Source organism: Cetorhinus maximus, chromosome 2 (genome assembly GCF_964194155.1).
Source record: "Cetorhinus maximus chromosome 2, sCetMax3.hap1.1, whole genome shotgun sequence".
NCBI classification, from domain to species: Eukaryota; Metazoa; Chordata; class Chondrichthyes; order Lamniformes; family Cetorhinidae; genus Cetorhinus; species Cetorhinus maximus.
In genome coordinates, this window is record NC_135880.1 from 62,128,228 (window position 1) to 62,150,012 (window position 21,785).

The 21,785-nt window shown below is 42.1% G+C and overlaps 1 protein-coding gene across 7 annotated transcripts in view; it reads left to right on the forward strand.

Annotated features, from left to right (window-relative positions):
* slf1 (SMC5/6 complex localization factor 1) overlaps positions 1 to 21,785 on the forward strand; it is a 77,357-nt gene that overhangs the window by 17,298 nt on the left and 38,274 nt on the right. For 5 of the 7 annotated variants that reach the window (XR_013579821.1, XR_013579820.1, XM_078565288.1 and 2 more), the window contains 6 exons: positions 75 to 153; positions 927 to 1,167; positions 8,574 to 8,736; positions 11,217 to 11,453; positions 11,600 to 11,671; positions 17,700 to 17,861. Coding sequence is in view for 5 of the 7 variants with exons in the window: in XM_078565288.1 (XP_078421414.1) it covers positions 75 to 153; positions 927 to 1,167; positions 8,574 to 8,736; positions 11,217 to 11,453; positions 11,600 to 11,671; positions 17,700 to 17,861 (954 nt within the window). In the remaining 2 variants the exon portion in view is untranslated. The remainder of the gene's footprint in view (positions 1 to 74; positions 154 to 926; positions 1,168 to 8,573; positions 8,737 to 11,216; positions 11,454 to 11,599; positions 11,672 to 17,699; positions 17,862 to 21,785) is intronic. The other 2 variants (XM_078565293.1, XM_078565303.1) reach the window with 2 other exon arrangements.

The window sequence follows — 21,785 nt, forward strand, 5'->3', positions numbered from 1 at the left end:
ATAATGCTCCAAATGGTGAGGTCTTTAGAATGCTCATTTTACTAAGAGGGTTGTTTCTTTTCCTCTAAAACTAGGAATATAAGCAGCAGTGCACTCATATGATAGCAAATGAACCAAGTCGAAGTGAGAAATTTTTAGCAGCTTGTGCTGCAGGTGAGTCAACATGTTTCATATTTACCTTGCTTGAATCAAAATAAGCTTGTTTATATTGGATGAAAAAAAAATCTCTTATTGCAAATAGAGTGTAGGCAGCCATATGCACTGTAAATAAACATGCACATTTATTTAATCCCCTGGGATAGCAAATTATTGCAGCAAGAGCTCATGATTCAACAGCTGATTTTGCTGCCCCAAGGGACCTGGTCAGATGATTATTGCTGCTGTGCCTTCTGCTCCAATTGTCATTACTTTATGTGGATGCCAATTGTACCTGGCATACCTACTTCACTCAGTGTACCTCGTGTGCTGTAAGTAAAAAATCCTGGTTTTGGAATAGATCAGCAATTCCTGCCTCAGCAGAGATTCCATTTTTGAAGCAATGCAGCAGGTATATGTTGCAGCCAGTACTCATACTGATAAGATCATTAGGGACGCATAATGTCTTGAAATGAGAAGGGTAAAGGGCCAGAGTTCGTCTGAACTGTGTGGAGGGGAAACTGTACCACAGTAAACTGTTTAGAAGCAAGAGTACATCTGGGAGCTAAAAGGTTACAGGTGATTCATGTCTCTGAATTGTAGTAAGAGAATATTTGTTTCTGAAGTGAGAGAAAGATTGAAGGGGGTTGTTCTTTGATGAACCTTAAGCAATTAAGAACCTATCCATTACTATGTCTTATTGCTTGTCCTTAATTAACTTTCTAATGCAGTAATAGGTATGAAAAATTGCTGTCAATCTGTTTGTCGTCTCTTTCCATCTTCCATTTTAGGGAATTGGGTCTTAACTAAAGATTACATCATTGACAGTGCTAAAAATGGCAGGTGGCTCGATGAAATACAGTACGAGTGGGGATATAAAATTCAAAGTAATTCACAGTATCCTGTGCCAATAGGATCTGTACCGAAAATATGGCGTGAGGAGCTGGCCCGTTCTGGCATACCAGGAGTGTTTCACAACTGGAAAGTAGTGCTTCTGATCAATGATGAAGCGAGAAGAGCTATTTTCAGAAGGTACTGTTCAAATTCACTGTTCATTACTAATGTTTCCATATCCTATAAAATTTGTTTAATCTGGGATAAATGGTATTTATCACAGGGGTTGCTGATTATGAATGGAGATACCCTGTTATGTTAACCCAACATCTAGCACTATTGGAAAAGTGATAGCATTTATACAGCACCAAAAGCATGCTGAAGCACTCCGGAGTGATAATCAGAGGAAAATGAATGCCCAAAGAGGGAGAAAATAAATGGCATAGCCAATAGCTTGATCAAAGAAGTGGACTTGAGGGAAGGTGTTAAAGGTGGTGCAGGGGTTTAGAGGGAATTACACTGGTAGCTACAAGAAGAGAAGGATGCATGAGAAAGGTGGGGGGGGCACATGGAGGTTTAAACACGAGGAAATGTCTAAAATTGGAAGTGTTGGCATAACCAAAAGACAATGTAAATCAGGAAGAAGATAGATAAGGGAGTGGTACTTCGTGATGGATAGGAAGTAGACACCAGCATTTTGGGTGGGTCAAAATTTGGAGGGTGGAAGGTGCAAAGTTGGCCAGAAGCCACTGGTGTAGTCAAATCTGGAGATGACAAAGGAATGCTTGAGTGATTTGTTAGTCTGGATTTGCTAGTTTAGTGCAGCTCCAACAACGGTCAAGAAACTTAACACCATCCAGGACAAAGCAGCCCACATGACTGGCACCCTATCTGCCGCCTTCAACATTCACTTCCTCCGTCACCGCTACACTGCTGCCACTGTGCATACCATCTACAAGTTGCATTGCAGCAACTCGCAAAGGTTTTGACAGCACCTTCCAAACCTGTGACCTCTACCATCTCCAAGGACAAGGGCAGCAAGAAGGACAAGGCAGCACTTGCATGGGAACACCACCACCTGCGAGTTCCCCTCCAAGCCACTTGTCATCCTGACTTGGAAATATATTGCTGTTCCTTCACTGTCGCTGCGACAAAATCCTGGAACTCCCTCCCTAACAGCACTGTGAGTATAGCTACACCACATGGCCTACAATGGTCCAAGAAGAGAGCTCACCACCACCTAGTTGAGGGAAATTGGAGAATGGTAATAAATTCTGGCCTGGCCAGCAACACCCACACCCTATGAAAGAATACATTTTTTTTAAATCGGCAGAGGCATGCAATGTACAGAGGTGGAAGTGAGGACCTTTTGTGACGAGAATTTGGTGTGTGAAGCTCAGTTCTGGGTCAAATACAATGCCAAGGTTGTGAATGGTCTGGTTCAACTTGAAGCAATGGTTAGGGACAGGAATGGAATCACCTGGTAAGTATACAGAGTTTGTGGAAGGACCTTACGGCGATGGCTCCATTCTTCCCCAAGTTTTACCAGACGGAGTTGGGGTTCATCCAAGACTGGACGTCAGGCATAGACTTTTTCCTTTTTTTGTTTAATTCATTCACTGGATGTAGGAGACTCTGGCAAAGCCAGCCTTTATTGCCCATTCCTTATTGCCTTTGAATGATGCTGAGCTATCTTCTTAATGCTGCTGCTCATGTGGTGAATGTACTCCCATGGTGCTATTAAGTAGTTCCAGGATTTCTACTTAATGGCAATGAAGGAATGGCAATATATTTCCAAGTGCCAAGGTGACGTGTGACCAAGTGATACCCCTATGCTTCTGCCCTTGTCCTTCAAGGTGGTAGAAGTTGTGGGTTTGGGAAGTCCTGATGAGGAAACCTTAGCAACTTGCTGCAGTGAATCTTGTAGGTCGTACACAGGGTGGCCATGTTGCCATACTGGTCACCGGTGGTGGAGGAAGTGACTGTTTAAAGGTGGATCGGGTACCAGTCCTGACTTGTGCCTTGATGGTAAGGCTTTTAGGAGTCAGGACATGAGTCATGACCATTGCCAACAAGAGAATCTAACCACCTGCCCCTGACATTAAATGATATTTCCATCGCTAAATCCCCAACCATCAACAATCTGGACAGGGGGTGGGTGGTTATCATTAGCATTTGAGCACATGTCTGGATTATTAGTCCAGGCCTTTGGATTACTGATCCAGTAACATATAACTACCATGCTACTATACCCTATGTTTGACAGATAAAAGTAGTGAAGGGGTTGGGAGAGGTGATGGAACTGGATGTAGTTGGTGTACGTGTGACGGCTGGTCCTCGGTCGAAATGATAATGATATGGGTCAGAACGTAGATTTAGGAAGAGGTTAAGTTCATAGATCTCTTGAGGTTGGGCTGGGGGAAGATACTGGAGCTAATATTTTGGCGCTTGGAAATAAGCAATTGCTGGAAATGCTCTGGCTACAATTAAATGATTATGACTGGAATTGTCAAAAACTAGTGCCACTGAGTTGGACAACAGGGAGAAACTTTGGAGTGTTATGAACCCAGCTGAGGTTACCCCTGGAGAAGCATGATCCCAGAGTGGAACCCAGCTTGATAAATCCTGACTTTGTTTGTTTAGAGACGTGGAGAGTAGCCACTGAACAGAGGCACAGGAGTCAGTTGATGAGTTCTTAACAAAAGAATAAAACATTTTATTCAACAAGAAAATATTAACTATATTACAATACTCCTTTACCCACAACTGTACCTTTACAGATATATACAAATTTGTAAGGATAACATAAGTTACAGAAGGTATTTTATACTCTAATGTCCATGGTTAGTGCACAGTCCACGTAAACCTATGGCAACCCTGTGGCCAGACACACCACACTCTGAAACCAAGTGACAGACGCTACCTCAAACAGATGCTATGGATCTCTCCTCAGTTCCCCCCCAGACGCTTGTCACACCGTGGGCCCTGGGACCTTTTTGGTTCTTTTGGGAAATCTGCAGCTCCCTCTCCCAGTGACCAGTCTCTCTGGGGTCCTGGCTTCAAACTGAACTTAAAACTGCTGTTTCTTTAGTTTTTCTGTGTGTGTCTGTGGGAGGGACCTGCCTCTCTGGACCCCTGTTGCGAGACAACAGCCCAATTCTGCCACCCTTGTTTGTTTACCTTAGCTTACAGTCGTAAAAAAACTCATTAAAAAGGTGCCTGCATTTCTAAAGGTAAACTAAATTTGACCTTTCTTAACACACAAATAAAGAAATGCAAAACAAACTTAAACTTTAAAGCTAAAACTCATTCCTAACACCTACAAATACCAATATAACTTCAATTAAACTATCTATTTCCTAACAGGAGGAGGATGGTATGGTTGAACATATGAAAGGCTACAGAGAGGGTGAGGAGGACGTGGAGCAAAAGTAATTGTGATTTTGATTAGGGCCAAGTCAGTGTATTAACGGAGAGGAAACCTGATTAGAGATCCAAATGGAATTGCAGGAAAGATATTGCAGACAATAGGACTTTGTGAGGGGAAAGGGAGTGTTAACAGTGGGATGCAAGATTTTGTTAGGGCAGGGAGGGGCTGGAGTCGAAGATGGATTCTTGGAGGACAGGTGTGATGCTGGCTGTTTTCAGGAGGAAGTGTGCAGTACCTCATGAAAAGGGACCATTTATAATGCCAGTTAACATCGTGGCAAGGAGAGGAAGCTGGGTAGCTAGCGGCTTAGTGGGAATGAAGTTGAAGCAAGTGACACTTATGGACCAGGTGAGCCCAGCAAAGGTATGAGGGTAGATAGTCAAACTAGAGAAAGATGCAAGTTCAGGGCTATTCTCCACGATAATCCTGGAATCATAGGTGGTTTTGCCAGAGGAGATGAAGACTTGATGTAGCCATAATTGGGCCTGGTGATGGGTGGTTAAACAAACCGTACACCAGATATACTTAAATCTATGTCCCTTGAAATTGGAACAAACATGGAACTACGTCAGAGGTGTTGACAAAGCACCACAATTACTGGGCCCAGGATATCAAAGATGCCGGTAAGGGAGTGGTTAAACAGATCGGCAGCTGCAGAAGTATTGTGGTGAATTTTTTTAGTTCATTTCATGGGATGTGGGCTTCACTGGCTGGGCCAGCATTTATTGCCCGTCCTTAGTTGCCCTTGGGAAGGTGGTGGTGAGCTGCTGCCTTGAACTGCTGCAGTCCATGTGGTGTAGGTACACCGACAGTGCTGTTAGGAAGGGAATTCCAGGATTTTGACCCAGTGACAGTGAAGGAACGGCGATTATATTTCTAAGTCAGGGTGGTGAGTGACTTGGAGGGGATCTTCCAGGTGGTGGTGTTCCCATCTATCTGCTGCCCTTGTCCTTCTAGATGGTAGTAGTCGTGGGTTTGGAAGGTGCTGTACTTAACACTTATCAGCCCAAGCCTGGATATTGTCGGTCTTGCTGCATTTGAACATGGATTGCTTCAATATCTGAGGAATCGCGAATGGTGCTGAACAGCGAACATCCCCACTTCTGACCTTATGATGGAAGAAAGGTCACTGATGAAGCAGCTGAAGATGGCTGGGCTGAGGACACTACCTTGAGTAATTCTTGCTGAGCTGACTGACCTCCAACAACTGCAACCATCTTTCTTTGTGCTAGATATGACTCCAACCAGCGGTGAGTTTTCCCCCTGATTCCCATTGACTCCAGTTTTGCCAGGGCTCCTTGATGCCAAACTCGGTCAAATGCTGCCTTGATGTCAAGGGCAGTCGCTCTCTCCTCCCCTCTGGGGTTCAGCTCCTTTATCCATGTTTGAACCAAGGCTGTAATGAGGTCAGGAGCTGAGTAGTCCTGGCGGAACCCAAACTGGGCATCAATAAGCAGGTTATTGCCGAGCAAGTACTGCTTGATAGTGCTGTTGATGACACCTTCCATCACTTTACTGATGATGGAGAGTAAACTGATGGGGTGGTAATTGGCTGGGTTGGATTTGTCCTGCTTTTTGTGCACAGGACATAAAATTTTCCACTTAGCCGGGTAGAGGCCAGTGTTGCAGCTGTACTGGAACAGCTTGGCTAGGGGTACAGAAAGTTCTGGAGCACAAGTCTTCAGTACTATTGCCAGAATATTGTCGGGCTCCATAGCCTTTGCAGTATCCAATGCCTTCAGCCATTTCTTGATTTCACATGGAGTGAATCAAGTTGGCTGAAGACTGGCATCTGTGATGTTGGGGACCTCCGGAGGAGACCGCGATGGATCATATGCTCGGCACTCCTGGCTTCTGAAGATTGTAGCAAATGCCTTATCTTTTGCACTGATGTCCTAGGCTCCTCCATCATTTGAGGATGGGGATATTTGTGGAGCCTCCCCCAGTGAGTTGTTTAATTGTCCACCACCATTCACGACTGAATGTGGCAGGACTGCAGAGCTTAGATCTGATCTGTTTGTTGTGGATCGCTTACTGCTTATGCTGTTTGGCATGCAAGTAGTCCTGTGTTGTTGCTGCACCAGGTTGACACCTCATTTTTAGGTATGCCTGGTGCTGCTCCTGGCATACCCTCCTGCTCTTCATTGAACCAGGGTTGATCTCCTGGCTTGATGGTAATGGCGGAGTGGGGATATGCCTGGCCATGAGGTTACAAATTATGTTCAAGTACAATTCTGCTGCTGCTGATGACCCACAGCACCTCATGGATGCCCAGTCTTGAGTTGTTAGACCTGTACGAAATCTATCCCACTTAGCACAACACAATGGAGGGTATCTTCAATGTGAAGGCGGGACTTTGTCTCCAATGACTCTGTGTGGTCACTCCTCCTGATACTGTCATGCACAGATGCATCTGCGGCAGGCAGGTTGATGACAATGATGTCAAGTATGTTTTTTTTCCCCTCTTGCTGGTTCCCTCACCACCTGCCACAGACCCAATCTAGCAGCTCGGTCAGTAGGTGTGCTACCCAGCCACTCTTGGGATGATGGACATTGAAGTCCCCCACCCAGAGTACATTCTGCACCCTTGCCACCCTCAGTGCTTCCTGCAAGTGGTGTTCATCATGGAGGAGCACTGATTCATCAGCTGAGGGAGGGTGGTACGTGGTGATCAGCAGGAAGTTTCCTTGCCCATGTTTGACCTGATGCCATGAGACTTCATGGGGTCTGGAGCCGATGTTGAGGACTCCCAGGGCAACTCCCTCATGATGTATACCGCTGTGACACTAGCCCCTACTGGGTGTGTCCTGCCGGTGGGACAGAGGGCATTTAAGAGTCAACCGCATTGCTGTGGGTCTGGAGTCACATGCAGGCCAGACCAGGTAAGAACAACAGATTTCCTTCCCTAAAGGGTATTAGTGAACTAGATGGGTTTTTACAACAATTGACAGTGGTTTCATGGCCATCATTAGACATTTAGTTCCAGATTTTTATTGAATTCAAATTCCATCTGCCGTGGCGGGATTCAAACCCAGGTCCCCAATCCATCACCTCTGCGGATTACTAGTCTAGTGACAATACCACTATGCCATTGCCTTCCCCCTGGAAGATCAAAGGCCAAGCAGTTGTAAGTGACTTGTGGGACATTTTTTCTTGAGGGACATCAAAGGTAGTGGGGCTGGAAGTAGGCAGGGTGGTGAAGGACTAGAAGTAAGGGGTTGGAAATGGGCTTGTCATAATTGAGGTCAGAGGAATAACGAGACCTCCTATATAGGTATTTGTGTATATACCTCTCTATGTAATTCAACTTATTCAGTCAGGACCCAGGAGAGTGTTTGGAACATTAGGGTTGCTGGGTTTTGGCACAGTGTAGAGCAGCATCTCCCTGCAGTGAGCTTAAGAGACATGTCTTGCAACATGTACTATTAGCGAATTTGGTGACCTTTACCGTCTTTGAGGACAAATTTCCGGAAACAAAAATTGCTTCCTAGAACACACGTCTCATTGGCTTGTAATTTTCCAGTTTTTAATATTAAAACATCATTGCACTTCACAGATTCTCGGGAGTTTTTTTAAACAAAATACATACAACCAAATGTGGTGAGTGACCTGTACCAACAAAAAAAAAATAGCTGTTGCTTTTCGCACTTTTTTTCACATAACTGTTGGCGTTCACATGTGCTGATTCTGTTTTCCTGGCAGGCAGGAGGTGAGGGTGTGGTGGTGGCTGCGTTCAGAATAGAAAGCACAATTTTATGTATTTATATAAATTTTCCATTTGCATGAAGTAAAGCTTTGCGAATCCAATCTTCAAAACCCTGAGGAGAAAAAAAATGGGTTGAGAAGATGCTGTTCTATTAGCACCTGTAAATGCAGAGATTGCATTTTGAAGGTGTTTATATACTTTTTTTAAGCAAAAATCCCAGTCATGAACTATGTCAGATGGTAGTGTGTCATTTAGCCAAGTTTCTGGGTTATTTTTGGTTCAGGATGGAGGGAGGTGGGTGGCTGGGGATGAAACAGTGAAGTAATTCTCCATATAGCATATTCCTTGGGGAAATGGGAAGGGGGAGATAAATGACAGAAAAAATCACACTGTAGGTGTAGATTCATTTTTATGTGAAAATATGCATTTTTAAAGGTTGGGTGAATTTAAAAATTGCTTTTCTTTCAGAGTCCTGCATGCTGGAAAAGCAGTAGTGTATCATCGACCAAGAAATTGTTGTGAAATTACACATGTATTAACAGAAAACAGGAATTACACAATGGAGAGGCTGAAAAATATATACAAGGCACCTTACTTTCCTGTAGAGTACATTGGCCAATTCATATTGGAGGTAACCGAACACCATTTTTAAACTAAGTTTTGTTGCTGCAACAGACAGGTAACATTGTGCATTAAGTAAGAAAAACTAGTCTACAGAGACTACTAGCTGTGTGAGTGTAACTAGGCTAACTGCATTACTAAATCCTAAAACATTCAAATTCTATATAAAGCTAGTTTTGTGGATGCTTTTCACAAGGACATAATGATTTCTGGTAGATTTGCACCAGTTAGGGGGTCAGTACTGTAACGGTGAACATGAATGTTCACTCGATTATAGTGACTTTTAATTTGGAAGTCACCACTAACGTTTGGATAGAAAAAACCTGATTGTTCTCTTTGCAATTTATTTTCAGACCTTTTGTAAAATCCTGGCTATATGCAAGGGGAGAATAATTTCTTCCATCAATAGTTGAGTCCTGTTCCACGAAAAACAACTTGGTTGAAAGATTATGTATTTGCAACGTATAATACTTGTAATCTCTAGACAGCTATCTGAACATGGAAAATGTGAAGAGAGCCTTCCTTTGCAACGTCCATTCATACACTCAATCAAAGTCTTGTCTCTTGAGCGAAATAGTTTACTATTCTACTACTTTAGTCCTGAAGACCCAAGATTTTATTTTTAATGACTTGTTTCTCAGAAATTCGGATTGTTCGGAATGCAATTATTTGACATGAAAGAATAGTAGGGAGAAATGAATGCAACTTCATAAAGCATTGTTGATATAAGAATAACAGATCTGTCCTCTAAACTGTTTAGTATTAAGCATAAAAATCGAGTGTTGCATTGCTTTTTATCTATCCAGTTTGTTCAATTCTTTAAGCCCTGTTTGCTCAAGCAGAAGCTATGATCTAATATTCATCATTCAAGTAAATCACCTGATTGGTGAAATTAGTTCAAAGCCAGAAGCGTCAGCTTAAATAGATGGAGGACTGCTTTAGAAAGTAAAAAATATTCTAGTTACTATGTTAGGGCACTACAACTGAGCTCTTTTGACTGCATTTGCTTTCAAATGTTTATAGTCTAAACCTACCATGACAAGTTTCAAGGAGCAGAAAGAAACAAAATTAAGCATGCTGACTCATTTGTTGCTATAACCAGATATTGGAAAAATTCTCTTCTTTTTAGAGCACAGCAAGGTGGGAGACGCGATTTATGGAACAGTCTTGGTAGTTTAGTGGTGAATTCTATACCTAAGTTATAATATAGCTTTAACTGATGTAGAGGTGGTTAGCAGTAGTTGGGGATGCTGGGGAGATAAAAATAGAAACTTATAGTTGTTTCTGTCTATATTTAAATTCTGATGTACCCAGTCAAAATGAATGCTGTGGTGTGTTTCAGTAGCAAAATTGATGACCTGATGACAAGTAGAATGTGTGAATGCAGGAGGTTAGCTTTACTCTGCTTAATTATGATAGTCTAAGGTACGAATTTTAGGAATGGCATGTGAGATAATGGCTGATGCTGGCTTTTGATCAGTTCACGAGTCAGCTCCCTGTATTTAGACTACTAGCAATTTATCTCTTATTTTAATTCCTGCAGAATTATGTATTTTTTCCAACCTGACTTTTTTCAATTTATTCTCAGGATATGATTGTGACTGGCACTGATTGGAAATCCCCACTTAGTAGTCCAAACACAGTGAACAGGCTTCTAATACTAGTCTCCCAGAATTAGAAATAAAACCATTGTAAAAACAGCTTTATAACTGAATATTTTGCAACCAATTTTGCATTATTGCATGGTGCAGTTTGTTCCCTAAATTTGCAATGTGGCAGCCTAACAAATTTAGGCTCTTAGAATCTAGAGGCTACCTACTGCTGAAGGAGCAGGTGCCTGGAGATGGAAGCTCTGACTAGTCCTTTGAAGGATGGGGATCTTTAACAATCACTGTGCTAGAGGGTGAAAATATTAAGCCGAAAGAGAGAACCTGGCCTGCAGCAATAAATTTAGAATTGTTGCACAACAGAACTTTTTGATTAACTTCTAATCATCAAAAGATTATTTTCCAAGTTCCACTGATGAAAAGGATGAACACTGACTCCCTTGGAGTGTTACACTTTTGTATGTTCCTATTCTATCTAGTATTATAGGCCTTGCACTGTTCATTGCTGTTAACTAATCTGAAAATATCCCAATGATTTAATCTACACAGTCTGTTCCTGTGTAATATTACTGCTTTCCAATTAGTTTGGTTCGAACTAGCAATTCTAACAGAACCTACTTGCAGTTAGATTTATTTTTAGACCCAGGCCATGTCAACCCCAAGCCAAAACTGGTTGGATGTATGCTTTCATTTGTAGGAACAAGATCCGCTCATAGTAAGCACTGTAGAAACATTGGGGAGAAAGTTGTTTTAAAATCAGAACTTTTAAAAGAAGGAAAATTAATAATTATTTAATAATTTAAATTAATTATAGTGTCTTAATTTGTTTACCATCACAGTTTTTATGACAATTTCTATTTGAAATTTAATTTTTGATTTGCAGCCTCTTTGTTTTAAAATGTCTAATGAGGATCTTAAGATCTCCTATGTGAATATTCTGGACGCTGCACACACATCCTCAAGTTCTTTCCTGGATTCAACATTTGATGTTGCACAAATCCTACAGCCGAATGCTGGTTATTTCCAGGAAATGAAATCTGAGGAGTCCTCTGTCTTTACATCAAATATCCAGAGTGATGCATTTAAATACAGACTTCAGATGTGCCTCAGTTTACCTGAGGTAGGGTAACAAAAAGTTTTGTCTGTAACATCTCAATCACATTTTTTTTAAAAACACTTCACAAATGTGATGGTTTCAAAATTTCGGGAGATTCAATGGCAGTACTTTTAGATGTTTTTCTTGCAATTCTTCTTTTTCATCCTTAGGCAATACGAAGCAATTATGTACCCTCAGGTATAGGATGCTGTTTGTATACCTCAACTACGAATCATCATCAGGTATGCTGATTTATAAATTTGTGCTGTGAATGTTATAAACCTGTGGTGTTCTGTAATATGTTGTAATACAATTTTTTAATCAAATTAAAAATAATAACCGATAAACAAAGACAAATGATTAGCTGTACTGGAGAATATTTAATCATTTTTCTTGTGTTTAGAGTGCAATACAAAATTATATCTTCCATATAGAGCCTTGTATCCTTTTGTGCTGTGCATGGCATAGTTTATGCCAAGGGAGTTTTTTACATTTTGCCATTTTTATGCACCCAATTGCAGAATTCATCTCTGTTTTCCAAAATATATTAGACTTTTTCAAATTTCATAAAAAATAATCTCTAATAGAGATTTGATAGATTAAAACAGGATGAGCATTGCTTCCATTATTTATGTTGTATTATGAATTTTAAAGCAATAGCACAGTGTTGGTAAGTTCCTGCAGTGCGTTTTGTAGATGGTACACACTGCCGCCGCTGTGCATCGATGGTGAAGGGAGTGAATGTTTGTGAATTTGGTGCCAATAAAGCAGGCTGCTTTGTCCTGGATGATGTGAAGCTTCTTGAGTGTTGCACTCATCCTGGCAAATGGAGTATATTCCATCATATTCCTGACGAGCCACGTAGATGGTGGACAGGCTTTGGAGAGTCAGGAGGCAGGTTACTTGCCACAGGATTCCTAGCCTCTGCCCTGCTCTTGTAACCACAGTATTTATATGGTTCGTCCAGTTTAGTTTCTGGTCAATGGTAACTCCCAGGATGTTGATAGTCAGGGATTCAGTGAAGGCAACATCATTGAATGTCATGGGGTGATGTTCAGATTCTCTCTTATTGGAGATGGTTATTCCCTGGCACTTTGTGACACAAATGCAAGGATGTCTTACTGCAGCTGTACAGGGCCTTGGTGAGACCACGCCCGGAGTATTGTGTGCAGTTTTGGTCTCCTTACCTAACAAAGGATATACTTGCCATAGAGGGAGTGCAGCAGAGGTTCACCAGAATGATTTCTGGGATGGCAGGATTGTCATATGAGGAGCGATTCGGCCAACTAGGCTTGTATTCATTAGAGTTAAGAAGAACGAGAGGGGATCTCATTAAATGTGTAAAATTCTGGCAGGGATGGACAGACTGGATGCAGGGACGATGTTTCCTCTGGCTGGGGGATCTAGAATAAGGGGTCACAGTCTCAGGCTGCAGGGATAGGCTATTTAGGACTGAGATGAGAAACATCTTCACTCAGAGGGTGGTGAACCTGTGGAATTCTCCACCCCAGAAGGCTGTGGAGGCCAAGTCACTGAATATATTTAAGAAGGAAATAGATAAACTTTTCAATAAATAAAGTAAAAATTTATTTAAACATGTGCCCACATGAGCTGGGACATGTTTGTGAAGTATGGAAAATTTACTTATTTATTTTAGAAAACCTTCAGGAAGCCTCATCCCACGGGTGGATGAGGTTTCCTGAAAAACGCGAAGGCTCTTTGCCTGCCCGCCAACCTTAAGATTGGACGGGCAGCGACCTAACAAGTTTAATTACTTTTTTAATGGTCTTAATAGGCCATTGACATTTTGGTAGACGCGCGCCTGCCGAACGAAATATCGAAGTGACGCGTGGCGAGATTGCACATCGTTTTACGAGTCGGTGTGTCAGGCCCGCCCCTGCACACCAACCGGAAGATTCAGCCCATAAAGTTTAAAAATTTTAGTTTAGTTTTTAATAATGGAAAAAACTGATATTACACTATACAAAATTAGTTTTTGAGGGCCAGAGAAGTTGTTTAGTAGTAGTTATAGCTTAGTATGCCATTTTAAAAACCCAGTTACATCTGATGAACAAGGCATAACATTTTCGGGGGGTTTTAACTGATGGCATCGCTGCATAAAAGGGAAAGTTCTCAGCATTGTGATTTTTCTAAAAATTGCAATCTGCAGGGACTTAACAGCACATCCTGTGGAGGAACAGGAAATCACTGACAGTAATTTCTGGATTTTCACATTTAGCTGCACGTGTGCGGACACTAGAAGTTGCTGTTTCACAGGGTAATGATAGCGAATGCTGACAGTTTCACTGTCATTACAACTGCAAAATCCAGCCGAGTAATTTGAAGACAAACTTGTGATTCTAGGACTGTTTCCACTGTAACAAAGAAGCCTAAGAGGAAATTTTAATAGTTTTTAATGTCATAAAGGGCTTTGACAAAGTAAATGGGTAAGACTATTTCGTCCAGGAATCAATGTCGAAAATTTAAAATTGAAAAATTGATGTGAAAATTTAAATGATAAAATGGAAGTTATCAGAATGAAGAGAGGTGTTGGGGGAAAACTACTTTATAACTGAGTTGTTAGTAACTGGATGATATGTAACACCAATTTAAACTGAATAGGGAAAGACTGCTTTTATGAAATTTCTAATTTTATGAATTTGACTTTTTTAAGATGTCCAATGCCTGCTTTTATTCATAACCTGTCTAGTGAATGGAAACATTCTATTTCATAGCATTATAGCTTCTTCTTTGGCCCATCAGTTTTTATCAAAAATCCAATTACTGCCACTCCCCTGCTCTTTCCTCAACCCCACAATTTTTTCCACTTCTTCTAGTATATATCCAGTTCCCTTTTTGGAAGTCATTATTGAATCTGTTTCTGCCACCCTTTTCAAGTCATTCTAGATCGTAATACCCTGTGTAAAATTTCTTTCCTCACGTTGCCTTTTGCTTCTTAAATCGGTGTCCTCTGCCACTAGAAATAGCCTCTCCTTACTTTTATGTTTATAAAATACTTTGTGTTCCCGTTTTATGTTACCAGTGTTAAGATCCCAGCTATGAGAATACGGGACAAGTCTGATGCTTGTTAGGATCTGGCTTGATAGATCAAATTCATTTTAAGAATATAATGTGTGGAAGAACCAAGGGTAAGGAAATAAGTGGCAGGACTCCAAGGTTAAATTGAAACACCAAAAGAATCTTTGCCATACAAACTTGAACAAACAAACACAAACGATAATGACTAAATAGGTGCACTGAGCAAATAACATATTGATTCTAAAAGATATGAGCTTCTACCTTAACCTCAATCCAACAGACTTGGCCCAGTTTAACCTTTTTACTGTGGCTGTCACTGTAATAAACTATTAAATATATTCATACTCTGGGAGGCAGTTCCTTTTTCTCTAGGTCTGGCTGCACAGGTCACAGCTTAGATCTATGGTATATTCCAACCAGTATGTCCTCCTGGTCCAAGTCTAGGCGTCGCTGACAGTTACATGCCATGATCCACCAGACACATGTAGGCAGTCCCTTGGCATCTATTCTGCAGCTGGACTTCTCTCTTTACAGAGCTATTTGGTCCTACCCAATTCTTTAGAACTCACTGTATTCCTCTCTAAGCATACAGAACTAAGTTATCTGATTGAGCACAATAGACTGAATGTCTGCAGCCTCCAGGTCAGCTTCTCTTGCACTTTTTTCCTAAAAAAAACCAAAACCACCTGTTTTCTTTTCAGAGCATAGCTCCACCCTCAGTAATTTTCTCCACAGCAATCTTGGCTTTCTTGCTTCTAAAAGCCACTCAACTGAGTTGAAAGTTCAAGTGTGGTTTGTGAGCGTGCACAGGCATACTAAACCGACCCAAGAGTAAACAACCCCCAACTCATTTTCAACTGAAACTAAAACGCTACATTATTAACCCTTAATATAATCCACAGTAGCAACAGTTATAACACCAGCTAACCTATTCTCATACTCTCATGCCCCTCTTATTTCCTTTTTCAGTCCTCCTGTCCATTTTGCATTTAGCTCAGTTCTTGACTGAATTCGACCTCTGTGGCACCCCTGATTTTATTCACTCCACTATTGGTGGCCATGCCTTCAGCTGCCTAGGCCCTAAGCTCTGGAATTTCCTCCTTAATCCTGTCTTCCTCTATACCTCTTACTTCCATCAAGACACTAAGAAAACCTACCTCCTTTGACCAAGCTTTTGGTCAGCTGCCCTAAAATTTCCTCAGAGCTGGATGTCATTTTGTTTTATAATACCTCTGAAGTGCCTGGGGCATTTTAATATGTTAAAGGTGCTATATACATCCAAGTTGCTGTTATTGAATTATGAAACTAGTATTTATCATTAGCCTCTTCCTGGTTCATTTTAATCTCTCTCATCAGTTGTCCAGAGAGCTCTAGCTTTGCTGCCCTTTTTTCTCCTTCGTGGGAATACCTAGTCTTTACCCAAACTGTGTGTCTGTTTTTGAAGCTGCCCCTTTGCTTATTTACTGTTTTACCTGTCAATCTTTGATTCAAATCCTCTGTGCCACATCCATTTTCAACCCTTAGAAAATTAATCCTCTGCATGAGTATTTTCTCATTGGACTTTTCTTTGCCTTTACTAATCTAAACCTAATATTGTGATTGCTGTTCCCAAATGCCCTCCCTATAAAACATGCTCCACTTGCCCCACTTCAGTTCCCAGAACTAGATGCAGCACTGCTTCCTTCCTCTTTTTTTGGGCTGGAAGCCCAATGTTCAAGGAAGCTCTCAGGAATTCCACACACCCCCCCACCCCCGGCCTTAGCTCTTTACATTGTTATTTTCTCAGTCTTAAGAATGATTTAAAACCTCCCATTACCATTACTCTAAAATTCTTGCATCTTTCTGCATATTGTTATGGCCCAGCAGATGGTAAATGCGGAGCTGCTCAAATCCCAGAGGGAAACTTGAAACCGCTGCCACAACCTTTTTGCAATTTGTGTTTTATTTCGAGATGCGTGCCTTGAATTCAGTAGTAATAAGTCCACTGAGGCTTAGAAGTTTTTTACAAAACTAAATTAAACATTTATTAATAGAAGAAAATATTTTAATCACATACATAGGTCTACAAATTACTACTATAATAACTCCTAACTCTAATTAATCTGGCCCCCAGTCACCTCCATTAAGGCAATAATAAAAACAAAAATTTCAACAGACCCAAGCAAAATACACAATGCCCTGGACAGTGATATTCAAAATGAGTTTTCTTGGCTTTGGTTCCTGTAGACAGCAACTTAATGCACAGTGGCTGGAGGCTTTTCACACTTATGTTAGATCTTAGAATGCCTTCCACCTTACACCATAACCTCATCTCCTTTATACATGTTTCTCCCTTTTTAATGTAAATTCCATTGTTCCAATATGTCTTTGTAACTTTACTTTTCTCATAATATAAATCTTTCATGGTACTCATATTATCAGTAACCTATGGGAAAAATAAACACACTGTTTGGCTTAGCTTCTTGTGGCTAGGTGTAACATCTTCCCATCTCTTTGAAATTGAAACTAACCTGATTTATCTAAAAATGCAAATGTTCCTCATACCTCACATTCTAAAACATCAGACATATTTACGTATTTAGCATTTCAAACCTAGTTTCCCTTTTGATGACTCAAAACCTCCAGACCAGCTGTCTCCCATTCAATTAAGTTCCCCCCCCCCACCCCCCACCCCACACACACACACACACACACACATATCCATACAGAGAAACTAATCCAAGTCCCACTATTAACCTACCTTTACAATAGATCACCAATATTATGAAAATTATTATTTTGATGACAATATTGCCTGGCAATGTGTTCCTTCACCTCCTCCCTACTATTTGGTGACCTATAGTATGCACCCAATAGCATAGTTCCTTTCATGTCCCTTAAAGACAGAATCTATTTTGTTACAATTGAGCCCCCAAGTACGTTCTTTTACCTTTCTCGTGCTGTCACACTAATACGCATTTCCTAAAATAATGTGAAGGAACTTAAATGTACAGTGGAATAGCGAAAACTGTGTCAGCATTCCAATCAGCAACTAGTTCGGTAATAACTATGCTGTCTGCCTATGTCCGTGTCAGTTGAAATTATTGTTTCATGTTATCGCCTAAGTTAAGTTGCTGAAGGCCTTTCTGGAGTGAAGGTACACTGCCATGTTCTTTGACTGAAAGATTGTTTAACTTTAGTTTGAATGCTTGAACATAGTGTCATTCATAAAAGGAGAACTTCTGCTTCCAGATTCAAGCGATGATATTCCCTGGAGTAACCGTTAATAGAATAGAAGGTATTTTGGAGGGGCAATTCTATATGGAAGCATTGAAGGAAATACGCTTCCACTTGTCGTCCAAATTTTTTCCACCCGCACATCTTCTTCAGTCTCTTTTGCAACTAATTCTGGAGGTGAGTTGAAAATCTTCAGTGCTAAATTGAATCTCTTCTAACTTTCGGGAGTCAGGAGAGAAGTTATTACCAGTTTCTGCTCGCTTATGCTGGTGGCACCCACACCTGTGAAAATTTAACACTGCCAAATGGCTACATCTGAGCCACTTCAAAAATGAAGACATCATTGCTTTCTTTTCACAACTATCAGCCAAACAGTTAGCTCTTCTTGGGTCTAAAAGCTGTCACTGGTGTTATTTAAAGAAAACCTAGGAACACTGCTGTTCTGAGCAAAGTTCCTCATTCAACCAACACCACTAAAAGGAGAGTCATTGGTTATTCAATTTATTTTGTACAAAGCAAAGTTTTAGGAAGAACGTTAGCTCCTGAATTTACCTATATAACAATTGCTATGCTTCCAAAGCAATTCGTTGGTTGTGATATCCTGATGATGTAACAAAGCACTGTATTTATTTCTATTAGTGGAAAATCAACCTGTTCTTAGTGTGTGTTGGGTGTGTACATTGAAATTTAGGTAACATTGTGGCACTTTTCCTTGGGGCTGGATTTAAATCCAGATTATACTGGTGGTCTGCAAGTTTTCTGTAACCGCTTTTTATTCTTGGGATGGAGCGATATGCATTTATTAATTTTTTTAAATTATTCATTCATGGGGTGTGGGCATTGCTGGCTAGGCCAGCATTTATTGCCCATTCGTAATTGCCCTTGAGAAGGCAGTGGAGAGTTGCTGCCTTGAACTACTGTAGTCCATGTGGTGTAGGTACACCCACAGTGCTGTTATAGGAAGGGAGTTCTGGGATTTTGACCCAGCAACAGTGAAGGAGCAGTGATATATTTCCAAGTCAGGGTGGTAAATGGAATGAAGGGGAGCTTCCAGGTGGTGGTGTTCCCATGTGTCTGCTGCCTTTGCCGTTCTAGATCAGGCTTGTCCAACGTACGGCCTGTGGGATGGTTGCGGCCTGTGAAGCCCCTCTATGTACCCCACCGGAGCCGGTTTACAAAATTCCGGTCAAACAGGTGAGTTCAATGGAAGACTGCATGGAGCTGCTCCTCCAATCAGAGATTGCTTCTCTCCCATGTTTGCTGCTGATAGGATCACAGCAAATTAGAGACAGAAACAATCTCTGATTGGAGGAGCAGCGAACACCGGCGTTGCTAAGTGTGCTGAGGGCTGCCGGGCCAGGAAAGCGATGTTGGTGCTGGAACCTGGGGATCCAGGTATGTCGGGCCATGAAGAGTGAAGTTTTGTTGTTTGTGAGGGGGATGGTGGGGGTGTGTGTGTGTGGAGTCTGAGGTTTTGGCAGATCCAGGGGCAAGGTTTTGGCACACGTGCGTGTGCATTTGGGGTGGCAGAGTGTGAGCCTGCCTTGCAACCATTTTCAGGTTTTTCACTCACACTCACCACTACACACCAACACATACACATGCACCCACTCACAGTGGGTGAGGGTGAGTGAGTGAGCACCTTGAGACTGGGAGTGAGCCAGACACACATACTCTGACCCTCTCTCACACTGCTAATTTTTAATAATTATTCTTTTTTAACTTAACAATTTATTGCTATGACATTGCTGTACTTTTGCTCAGCAATTGTTTCTTTCCTTAAAACCTCATTTTTTTTTTTGAAATTGAGATTGTTGAGCCGAACCTTACCTTTCCGAAATGTGCTCATCAGCCCGTTGAGTGAGAAAAACATGCAAATGTGGCCTTCCAAATGTAAAGGTTTGACAAGCCAGTTCTAGATAGTAGTGGCTGTGGGTGTAGAAGGTGCTGATGAAGGAGACTTGGTGAATTCAGGCAGTGCATCTTGTAGATGGTACACACTGCTACCACTGTGCGTCGGTCGTCAGTGGTGAAGGGAGTGAATGTGAATGGGGTGCCAATCAAGCGGGCTGCTTTGTCCTGGATGGTGTTGAGCTTCTTGAGTGTTGTTGCAGCTGCACTCATCCAGGAAGGAGCCAGAGGCATAGAACCTGAGGGCAACTGTGACCTTCAGGGCCACTGGCATGGGGTGTCCACCCACACAGGGGAGATCTCAGGGCCACTCATCTGACAGATATAGTTGACTGTCTCCCTTGAGAGTCAGAGCCTCCTTCGGCACTGTACCTCAGACATATTGAGGTAACTGCTTTGCCGCCTGTATACCATGGCAGCAGGATAGTGGCGTCTTCTGTGGCCCCTTCCACCTTGGACTACCCCTTGGCCCTGCGCCCCTTGTGCCTGCGACTTTATTCCTAAAGGTGGCTCCCCTGGAGGCTGAATGTGCACTCCTGGCCTCCTCCCCCTTCTAGCCCTCCCCTTCTCCTCAGAGGAGCTGCCTCCAGTGGACAGATCAGCTCCCATACCCAGGCTAAGGGAAGGCTTCCTGAAATCTGCAGGCCCAGAAAAGATTCCTCACTGCTCAGTGTTGACCTGAAAGTTAAGAGTCCAGAAAAAGCCGCTGGGATGTGTTCTGAAGCACTGCAGATCACACAAGCAAGTTTGAAAAACTTTCACCAATAAATACTTCACACTGCAGATTCACGACCCCAATGAGCCCTCTTATCCCGCCTGTGGATGAGGTTAATACAAACGTCTCCTGCCCGCCTGCCCATTACGCTTGTGCACAGGCAGCAAAAAATCGGCATCGATTGAAGACTAAAGGGCCTTAAGTGGTCCATTAAATAATGGCGGGTGCGCGTCAGATTTCATCGCGCAGCGAAATATCGTGATGGCGCACGGTGACGTCGGGACTCTCGCCCAACATCACTGCGCGTCATTTTACTCGCGGACGTTTGGGGCCCACCCCCCATACGTCAAACGGAAAATTCTGCCCTTGGAGATGGTGATGTTACAATATTTCTCTTTGTGTCCTTCTTAATGATTGAGGCAGGGAGGTGCTATCTGAGCGAGATTTTTGAGATGCATGTCCATCTGCTTCAAAGCTTATCCATACCTTTGAAATCTCCTTTGAAATCATCTATTCTAATGCTCTCATGGCTGACATACTGTCTGTAATTCTCTGCTGCTTGTATCTTAACTTATGCCAAGTCCCACACAAGCATCATTCCTCCTGTGCCTGCTAATCCTCATCAGCTTCCTGTCCACCAAAGCCTTGAAATAAAAATTCTCAGGCGGGATTTTATGTGCAGAAATGGAAGGCAATGAAGATAGGGGTCCGTAAAATTGCATGAGATGCAGTCAAGTCAGGCTCCTTATGTTACCTCTTATGCCATCACACTGGGCCCCAATTTTACAGTGATCAGCAAGCTGCGTGGGGATGCTTCTCATTACCAAAATTTGCAATGGAGAGGCATTTTGTGTTTGTGAATGAGGTGGTCGAACCTAATTTTGCAGACTTTTCCAGGTTTCAAAAGATTGGGGTTGGCAGGAAAATACATCATTGAAAGATCTACCAAAAGCCCGTGAGAAATCAATGACGAAGGCAACAAATGAGAGATAAGTTCCCCCGTATGTGGAAGTGACAGAATTTGAGGAGCTGCTCTGCCAATCATGGGCTGTTTTTCTCCCAGGCTTGCTGCTGATCACTCAACTGCATCTCACTAATGAGCATATCAGCAGCAAACATGGATAAGAAATGGCCTGGGATTGGAGGAGCAGTGAGAAAGCGAGTGGTGGCACATGAGCCTGAGCACCGGAGTGGCAGCGGTGGGAGAGAGATAGACAGCCGGGGAAGAGAGAAACTGCGGCGGCAGTGAGGCTGCTGAATGAGTGAGCGGGGAGGGGCTTTGGGTGTCCTCCCTCTGCTCCTGACTAATAAATCCTTTGGATTTTTGCCTCTTTTTAAAAGTTGATATGTTATATTGGCTCAGTGAATGACATCCTCTTTAACTTTTTCTAGATACTGAAGCTATCAAGGATATGGGAATGGTGTGGGAAAATAGCATTGAGCCAGAAGATCATCCATGATATAGTTGAATGGTG